The sequence below is a fragment of the Ostrea edulis genome, chromosome 5 (genome assembly GCF_947568905.1).
Source record: "Ostrea edulis chromosome 5, xbOstEdul1.1, whole genome shotgun sequence".
Taxonomy (NCBI): domain Eukaryota; kingdom Metazoa; phylum Mollusca; class Bivalvia; order Ostreida; family Ostreidae; genus Ostrea; species Ostrea edulis.
In genome coordinates this window covers 50,953,564-50,963,992 of record NC_079168.1, presented here as the reverse complement: position 1 = coordinate 50,963,992, position 10,429 = coordinate 50,953,564, and the positions used below count along the sequence as shown (strand labels likewise).

The 10,429-nt window shown below is 34.7% G+C and overlaps 1 protein-coding gene across 5 annotated transcripts in view; it reads right to left on the bottom strand.

The window, feature by feature from the left end:
* Window positions 1-5,255: 5,255 nt before the first annotated feature.
* The window catches only part of LOC125652709 (uncharacterized), a 46,830-nt gene continuing 41,656 nt past the window's right edge, over window positions 5,256-10,429 (bottom strand). For 3 of the 5 annotated variants that reach the window (XM_048882072.2, XM_048882071.2, XM_048882074.2), the window contains 2 exons: window positions 9,992-10,079; window positions 5,256-5,798 (listed from right to left, as the gene is read on the bottom strand). In XM_048882072.2, coding sequence (XP_048738029.1) covers window positions 5,706-5,798; window positions 9,992-10,079 — 181 coding nt within the window. In that variant the 3' untranslated portion in view covers window positions 5,256-5,705. The remainder of the gene's footprint in view (window positions 5,799-9,991; window positions 10,080-10,429) is intronic. The other 2 variants (XM_048882076.2, XM_048882075.2) reach the window with 1 other exon arrangement.

Genomic DNA, 10,429 nt, shown 5'->3' with positions numbered 1-10,429 from the left:
ACTTTAACCTGGCCCATAGCTTTGCAGATATTTCCACATCGATCAGGCTTCATTAAACAAAAAAAATTTCAAAATACATGAGGGCATGAATTGCAATGCGTAAAGCTAGCATACTTCGTGAAGCGCCTTAACGCTTTGAAAAAGATTATGCTGGCGTGAAGCGTTTTTATATTTACATTCAACTTTTCATTTCTTTCGGGATTCCCAGCCGTTAAAATAAACGTATTATATTTATCAAAATCATACGCACATTGTTCACCTTCATGAAGAAATAACCCGTGGGGATCCGGGTTAGAATAGGTCCTCAGTAACCCCTTCCTTGTCGTAAGAGGCGACTAAATGGGGCGGTCCTTCGGATGAGAACGCAAAAAACCGAGGTCTCGTGTCACAGCAGGTGTGACACGATAAAGATCCCTCCCTGCTCAATGGCCATAAGCGCCGAGCATAGGCCTAAATTTTGCAGCCCTTCACCGGCAGTGGTGACGTCTCCATATGAGTGAAATATTCTCGAGAGGGACGTAAAACAATATTCAATCAATCAATCATGAAGAAATGGCTTGGAAATGTAAATATATTAGTATGCCACGTGACTTTTGTTTTCTACCCATATAAAAGTCAATGGATACCCCCCCCCCCCCCCCCTTGGATTTGCTTGGTATATCTCTGAAATGTCGATTTCTGATTTCCATTCTAGATATCCCATGCGCTGACCATTCACTCCCTGGAAGGTCACAATCTCAGAGCAATTTATGTGGAGAGAAAGAGACATGTTTAGGTCCTCTATTCCACAGGTGCTTGATCTTACAATTAAATCACTGTACATAATACGCAATGTTCACTATTTCTATTGTGTGTGTGTGTGTGGGGGGGGGGGGGGGGGGTGTGAAGCGCCTGTGATATTGCTATTAGAGAATACATCTACCGTGTAATTAACAAATTCATACCTCTACTTGGTTTGTATGGTACGTTATGATGGACATTTGGTGATATTTCGAGAAATTCACACGCCCAAACAATAGATAAGAATCTTTCAAAAATCCCCTCAATCCATTCACTATTTGATCAGCAAAAATTTCTTTTAAAACCTGTAATTCACAAATTGAATTTGCATCAAGCTACAAGAAAATGCGACACAGACATACGTTTTAAAGATTTTATTACAAACAATTAATTAAGTAGAAAACACATCACAAATAAAAAAAAATTTAGAATGACAAAATTATAATTCCGTAACCTAAATGGCCAAATCGGATGTGCAATTTTAACTTTTATGAGCCATGAATGTCTATTAAAATATCACTAAAACGATGCATACAAAGGTTCCAAATTATGATGTCAACAATCTATGAATATTAAAACATAAAAAATTGTGTAACCATTTGGTTCAACATTTACATTTTTTTTTTCATTTTCGTACGAGACTAGTAAGAAAACTATTCCCTCATCCATGGATATAGTAAGCAATCACAAAGTATTCAACAGTATGTACAGGTAGCAATTGTTGGATTTATCCGAACGTATTTTTTTTTCACATTCAATGTTTTGCCATGCACTTTAAGATACTCTGATGGCATAATCGTAGATATAGAGATCCCAATAAATCGTATGTAATATGTTTATCCCAAAAATGGGTGTCTTTAGCTCAAATTCAAATATAAAACTTTCTCACGGCATGCAAAATAATTTTGGTTATCATCAAGAAACTCTTGAAACTTTTTGATAATTTGACCTTGGATGTTGTCCCCCCCCCCTTATCTAACAATGTATAGAATCTTGTACGGAAACGTAATATCAGTTTGCTTTAAAATTCCATACAGCGTTTGAAAAATAGTACATGTACCACAGATTAAACAATTTCAAAACCGGTATATACCGAACCCTGTGCATTTCTTAAATATCCCCAACTTGGGGTAAAACCAAGCATGCAATCAATCGATCAATAATATATGCTCATTCTTATCAAATATAAAGGCTAGGACCTTGTATTGTCGAGTTAATAGGGATATTTCTCCCCTGTCGAAATTAGTTTATTGTTTGTGCATATGTCCAGAAGCTGTATGGCGACTTCACGCCCGCTATCCACTCCATCATATACATTCGTTTTAACTCGGCTAGAGAATATGGAAAACAAAAGCGCTCAGAAATCATACAACAGCTACACGAGTATCAAATACACACACATTCCAAAAATACATAAAATTAATAAAAAATATAAATATTTGATAAAATTCACAACTTAAGGTAATCATGAATATAATAGTGATAAAAAATCAAAAAATAAATACATGTTTGAGCGTTGGTCATGAATAAATATATATATATAAAACAATCATTCTAAAAAGGGGTTTTTCCCCCGTAAAAATTGAAACATGATTACGCACCAATCTAGTTAAATTAGAATTTTTCCTTCTGTTCTGCTATTGTTAACAAGAGGCCCACAGGCCTTGTCGGTCACCTACGTATTAGTTAAAGTATCACTAGCTCCAAAGGCAATGAAATCTATAATAATTTTTCCTGTTCTGCATATCTAAGCCAATATTCAGCAGCAGTATACAACAAGATGTGTTCTTAATGTCCGGGCCCCTTAAAGGACCCATACTGATGAAAAACTACACACATGTTACATGTATATTAACACTATATGACTATTTTGGACCCGCCTAAGAGTTAGAACCCAGAGGTTGCAAAATTCACAAATTTGGTACATCTCTTTCTGCTTTTCCTAAATATGCAATTAGTTTTATACGGTAACAACAAGATTGATGAAATCTTTCAAATGATAAAGGCAATACTTACTATGACAATTTTGACCCCACCCCAATACCAAAACCTTTACCCCTGGGATCATGAAAGTAATGATTTTGATAAAGGACTATCCACTCCTTCTAAATATCTAATTAGTTTCAATTTAGTATCAATAGAATTAAAGTAGATGTTATTAAAATGTTTTACCCATAAACACCATATGTCATGTTTGGCTTCACCCTGGAGTCAGAATCTCTACCCTTAGGATTATGAAAATTACAATTGAGTAGAGGCCTTCCTACAGATTGATGTGCAGTTGTGGAGAAAAAGATTTTTGATAATTTGATCAATTTTTGCTGTTCCAAAGATGCTTCATACCAAATTGGACAGGTAGCTATCAAGAAGTTCAATTATTATTAGAAGTATTGTACACATTTAATCACTATGACCATTTTGGCCCCACCTTGGTACCAAAACCCCTATCCCTGGGATTATGAAATATTTACAATTTTGGTAAAGGGCTACATGCTCCTTCTCAAATTCATTTAGTTTTAATTTAGTATCCATAGAATTAAAAATGTTATTTGAATATTTTCCACATACATACTATATGCCAAATTTGTCCTGCCCTGGAGTCAGAAACTTTACCCCGGAGATTATGAATGCTCTACATGACTATGCCTTTAGTTTTCCTTTTAGGTGTGGGATTGTGGAGAAAAACATTTATTTTTTTTCATAATTTTTCAATCTTTGACAGTTATACTCTATTTCTAGGGCCCCAGGGGTGCAGAAGTCCCGAAATTTACAGTTTATATCCCCCTCCCAAAGATGTTTCATACCAAATTTTAAAAAGAATTAGAAAGGTAGTTATCAAGAAGTTCAAATTGTTCAATTTTTAACACACGATGGACGCAGACCAATAGCAATAGGTCACCGGAATGACTCTGGTGACCTAACAATAACAGCATATTGAAGGAATAATTTTAATTACACGTGTAGAATGGTTACGCGCGGGAATAACATATATGACTAGCAATGGTGGATACTGGTTGTTTCACACAGTTAATGATGATTTATGAAAAACAGGCATTCTAACAGTATTGCATAAGCAATGCATGTCCCCTACCGCCGCCCCCATTAATTGACGACTGTACTTAATTTTCGAGGAAATGTAAATTTGATGTTGTTTGACCTTGAACTGTGACCCGATACATTGGTACCAAAAAGTCACCATATTTACTAGTGTTGAATTAATTTAATGTTTTGTTGTTCATACAGTTCAAAATAAAGGACTTCAAAATACTACTTACAATTTGAAATACCCGCAACTGCAGGAATGCGGTAAATTGTGAACTGCCGACGCATCAGACTTCGCTCTCCGACTACACAAAAATACTCGCGAAATTAACAGATTTGATATATATTATTTTCATTGATATGTTCCTATTGTGATTAATGAGCTTGAAATGTCAAATTAATGAAGTTTTTAAAAAAAAATTTTTAATACAAAATCAGCGATCGAGGCTCGTAGAATGCCTCTATTCAGATGTCCTTCTTTACCACATTTCCATCGGAACACAATTCTGATCCCGATGAATAAAAAATGTAAAATATGAAAATTAATTTCTTTAAAAGTTCTCCATCAAACGTTACGAAATCCGAACTTGATCTGTAGTTTGCCACTCTGAAACTACACCGCAAATTTCAAATGAATCCACGTAAGCATAACGGGAAGTCAGGAAAACCAATATGGGACAGACTGACAGACGGACTGACAGACAGACAAGAAAGCTATAGTCCCCTTCGGTTTTACTAACCGGTAGGGGACTAACACGTGATACAATAAAATTTATATCTAATAGTATGCTAATATAATGATAACAATTTTAATTATTCAAAATCTGGTTTGGACAAACGAAGTGCATGTGCTATGTGCATTTCCAGTTTACTGGGTGGCAGTACTACCACCTATTAAATTCAAAGGTTACAACATGACGTGCGTATCATACTGTTGTTGAGGGTAGAGAAAACGACTTTCTGTAGTTAGGTCCCAAGCTGGTTATCTCCCCTGTGACGTCATAAACGTATGTACAACGTATATATAACGTAACACTGTCAGAAATGAAAATATAAATGGCTATCACGAGTCAGTCGATTTTTGAAAAGAGAAACAATGGACACAATATCTATTGTTACTCTAAACCGTTCAGCTAATTAATTTTAAGCAAATGTCATGAAGAAATCATATTCACGTGGCTGTAAAAAAAAAAAAAAAACCACTTGCTTAATTATAACCAAAATCAAATAATCAAAACGGTAATGACGCGGAGGCCAAAGTTTTCCAAGTGTTTTGATGCATACACCGCCACAAGATGAATGCAATATACCAAAAGGTGATGACTAAGAAAACTAATATGCCTAGGTGTACGAACTCGCAAAATACGTGCAATATATATATATATATATATATATATATATATATATATATATATTCATATATATATATATATATATATATATATATATCTTCCAAAGTGTTTTCGCTCTACGGCTCTTTTTTGTTTTCCAAATTCCACTGAAGAGCCATAGAATGAAAGCGCTTGATAATAAATGTGAAATCTTCGACTGATTAAATATATGTTTTGCCTATACCAAGGACTTATTTCATTATCATTTACATTTATATATGGCAAGTTTTGTTAGTTAATACTTGGTATGAGATTGAAATTGACACATAAATATCGTTAAAGTACACACACACACACACAAACAAAACAAAAAACTATAGATAATAATAAAAACGGTGAGGTATCACAGTTCGACATGCTGGTAGCAAAAATCAACAATGAAAACGAACAAAACAAACTATCTGGAAACGAGAACATCCATAAATGGTAATGACGTCCAGTCCATCTTCGATCACGTGATCAGTTACGTCGTCTGTTGGTCTATAACAAGCATCAGTTGTGACGTGGGGATCGTTTGTTTTCGATGAGATCCCAGATACGAATGGTGCCATCATCACTACACGTCACAATACGTTCGTTCGAGACCTAAAAAAAGGCAACTCCAAGTCTATCATTTTAGCACAGTCTTTTTTTTTTCTGACAGAGTCGTTAATATGCAGATTAATTAGCCGTTAATGCAGAGTACACATTTGCATTCAGCGTAAGCACGTGTAAACATGTAATTCATGAATAAAGCAATTAAACTAGTTTTATTTTCATAAGAGACGCTTTTTAAGAAGTTTTCTTCGGTGAGTCATCCGTCCGGGTTCGACCTTCTTCCACAATTATACCTTCAGCTGTCCCTTTTCGGTAGAATTATTTTCATGTGAACATATTTTATGGGCAGTGAGAGATGGTCCAGAAATGTATACATCGTTTACAAAATATTTCATCATAAGTTATTTTCAAAACGTGGAAAGAATGTCTGGTGAAGCAAGACGGCGAGAGTGCTGTACCAGTATAAGGCATTTTAAAAAAGTAATTTAAAGGGTTCTAGTACTTATTCTTAAAATTAAACAAATGAAATATGCAACGCTTCGCAGCCCGCGTTTGCTAGATATTAGTCACAATGCACACACTTTCTCGGTCAACTTTATGTATTCGTTATAAAGGGAACATTTTATTTACTAATTTTAGCCTTAGTGTTACGGTTCTCCGAAATTACATGCATCTTTGTCAGATTTTGTTCGTGACACTCTGAAGACTATCCTTTCCCCCCAATTTCCACTGCACTACCTTATCGCATTTAGTATCAATATCTCATTGTATTACTGTAGTAATCATGCAGCTCAACATAGAGACTTCAGAGATAGATCGAGAGAGCGCTGTCATTCAGATAAAAAAAAAATTCAAAATGTTTTACTCTAGTTCTTTTGATACTACAAATAGACCCTTCAGATGAATGATCAATGTAGAAGCAATAAGGGAATGCAAATAATCCAGAGGACCATTGTTTATATATTTAAGTCCATTTCAAAGATAATTAACTTCCGATACAACAAAATAGTCAATTTATACAAAAAATCAATTCGAAAACAAGAAACAAACTGTACCATGTACAACTGTTTGATATGTAGGAAATGGAATGTCCTAAATTGAAACTTCTTCTGTCAACATTTTATTTTAGCAAATGATAAACTGATAAATAATGCATTAACAAAATACATTCCTTTGATTATAATTTTAATTAGACTTTTTGACAATCTCCGAAATTATCTTAAATGATGTATTTAGATGGGACCGGATATGAAGTTTATAGGCCACCAACGCAACACTTTTCGCGGCCAATTACTGGTATCATTTTAATGCTATTTCACGTCTCGGTGTTTATGTCTTTGAACATGAAAACCGTAACATTCTTTATCAAACCCATGGTTAGGTACTTCATAGACCACCATGCCTATGGAAATTTCCCCATAAATGTTTCCACTGGCGATGATATTTGCGTGCTATTTTTAAAACTTTCATTCATAAAGTGTTCTTCGACCTCCACACCTTTCTCCTCATCGTTTTTTCCCCCGGTAGTTTCTAGCATGCCTTGTTAGTGAAGACTTTATCTACTCAATGACGTGCGGTGTATTGCAGCCCGCCGTCTTTGTCATTTATCTTCGTAAAAAAGTGATAAAGAGTAATGAATGAATTTCAAAGTGTTTGAATTATGATGTTCTATCAATTTTCCACATCATTAATCGCAGACACTATTTCTTAGATCTCAACACGTTTCACCAGATACAATCACAAGAGCTTGGGTTTATTAAAAAGTTGGTTATTCATGCCCTCTTACAAAATCGTGGCTTACGAAGCAAAGAGTTACAAAACTTGACTTGTTTCGGTATAAGGAGAAAGCATGACAGATAATGACCGATCAAATTTCATCTCCCCCACTTAGTCAAAGGAATGCTGAAATTCATATGCCACAACGAAAGCCACGAGACAATAGCAAATACTGTACCCTTTGACACTAAGAGTCAGCGGCAAAAAAATCAAAATGTCAACCATTTTTGAAGTGACAGATTGGCACGTGAAGCACAACGCCATCTGCAGACCGGAAGAACACTACATCACCGGTCTACACGGATGATAGTGTCATGGCGGTGTTCCTATGAATTTCTCTGTTATTCCGTGTGATGAGATAAAGCTTTTATCACGCATTAAAACTTATCAAAGAAGATAAATAACTTCTTTATTGAAATGATTAAAATGATACGAGTTCCTGGCAGGAAGCTCTTGAAAGATCAGCGAAGAATACAAAAAACCTCACATACTTAGCCAAGCTATTTGCACAGTATGATCTATATATTGCAACGTTTAAGCTGCCTTAAGATCCTTCGATGCATTTTCAAATTAAGATTTCTATATATATGATATGCTGTAGCCAAGTAATTCATGAATTGAGGAAGATGGATGGTTTTCAGATTTGAATGCAAATTATGATATAAGCAATGAAAAAGAATTTTAAATGTTGGTATATACAATGATAAAGAATTTGAATTGTTGGTATAAACAACGAAAAAGAATTTACAACATTCTCTATTCTATTCTGTTAGTTATTTTTTCTTCTTCTCCTAAATACATGATTTCTGGAATGAAGTAATCGGGATCATCGTGCAAATCCTCAAGATTTGGTTTTATTTGCCTTGATAGATAAAGGAGGTTAAAGACCAACTTTGCATTTACCTGTCAAAACAAATCAATATTTTCAAAAGTTATGTATATACTTTGTTAGCAAAGGTATCCCGATATCAAATTCTTCCTGAGTTGCAATTGGTCATCAAAATACCGGTACGAATTTTCTTTGATTTATATATAATGCCATATAGCACCGTGTAATTTGGGGGGTCAACTTTGCATCCCAAATATGTGTGTGAAACGAGAAAAAGAGGTCGAGATTTGCTTTCTATTCCTTATACATTTTGTAATGTGCAAAACGTTTTTAGATTCGCTTTGCACCAAACCTTGTTGGTACATGTAAGTGTTCTAACACGAGGAATCGGGATACTCTCCAGCGTGTAATTAGTGTCATTTTCCGATACATGCGCTATCCAATCCAGTGTAGATCATTTCTCTAATATGACATAACTTTTGTTTTACGGCAGAAGGGTAACAAACTGCGGCAGGTGCCCGCGAATGGTAACAGTGGCCCACGTGGGGGATAAACATACACCCGAAAAACGATATGATCATGTTTTCAGCAAGGTGTCTCACATCATTAAACGCAAGTATGCACCAAAACAGACCCCCATAGCACTGTTGGAGTAGACGAATAATAGCAGGCAGGGCGAAGGTTAACGATTATGAGGGTTTATTTATAATACAGAAAGAAAAGTTCTTGACAGTTCCCATTGTTGGTGTGTAAAGGAACAATATCTTTGATCATTTTAAACGAAGGTCATTTCCGTCATTGGGGGAAAGTTATCCAAAAAAAAAATCTTTCAAATGTGAAATATATTTGGAAAATTGAAAATTGGACTTGCACGTAAAAAAAAAAAAAAAAAAAACACATTGAAACTAAGAAGATGAATTGAGCATGTTACCTGCCAATTGTCTTACTTTTATGAGGTGATTTACAATGATATTTTACTATAAATCAATGCATGATTCACAATGAACAATTACTGGGAAGTAGATTACCATATAGTCTTCAAAGTGTACATGAACTCTTAATATATCCATTTCAAATTTTAATTAATCTTCTAAGTAAGTCAAAGGGGGCTTCATTATGTGTTCAGGAAACCTCATAGCTGGATATTAAATGACAGAAATCTGGCCATGAAAGTAAATTATTTTTGATTTGACTGCCTTATAATTCAGATGTATTTCAGAAAATGACACTTTCAAGGATACCTTGCCAAAGGATTTCTAGCCATGTTAATTCTCTCTTCTTGAAGTACAGTTTTTCATATAACAAAAGAACTTACAATGATTATGTAACAAATCTATTCTCAGATTTTGAGACCTAAGTTGACTAAATACAGAATCTAAAGTGCAAAATAGATTAAATGAATTGAAAAGAAAGCAAGAGACATCTAACTTTGCTCGGAATGGGTGTATTTAAATCTTTCTTTCATTTCATATCTTGGCAATATCAAATATATTTTTCTGCACTTCTCAAGTTTAGAAATCTTTCAGTTGCAAATAACATATCTTCAGTTGGATGTCTTCAAAATGTATAACATTTTGTCTGTACACATTTTGGTTCATTCCATGCCTTTTAAAATTATGTTTGTTGTATTGCCTACCTTGACATCCCTAATGGGCCCTTTATGACCTTGAAGGACCCTCACACTTGTCATGGTTAGTAAATCCCATTCTCTCATAGTGCAGTCCCTGGAAGAAATGTATAAAATGAATGCAAGTCATTAAAAGGAAGTCAAAGTAGGAGAAAAAGCAAAAGATTTGGTGAATTCCATCAGATTAGTAACATATGGTTTCTGTAAAGTGTTAGGTTACGACCATAATTGTCTTTTTAATTCTGTTCAATTCTTCTCCAGCTCCAGAAAGGAACTCTGTTCAATATCTTGTTTTGCCTTGGGGAATGATTTCTATTTCATAATTAAAAGGAGCTATAAAAGCCATCTTGCCAAGCATTTCTGAAGTGTAGCTGTAACTGCAAAACATTGATATTGTAATGTTTTGATGAAGTATTTATAAATATGGACAGGGCTAATGTAATCTAG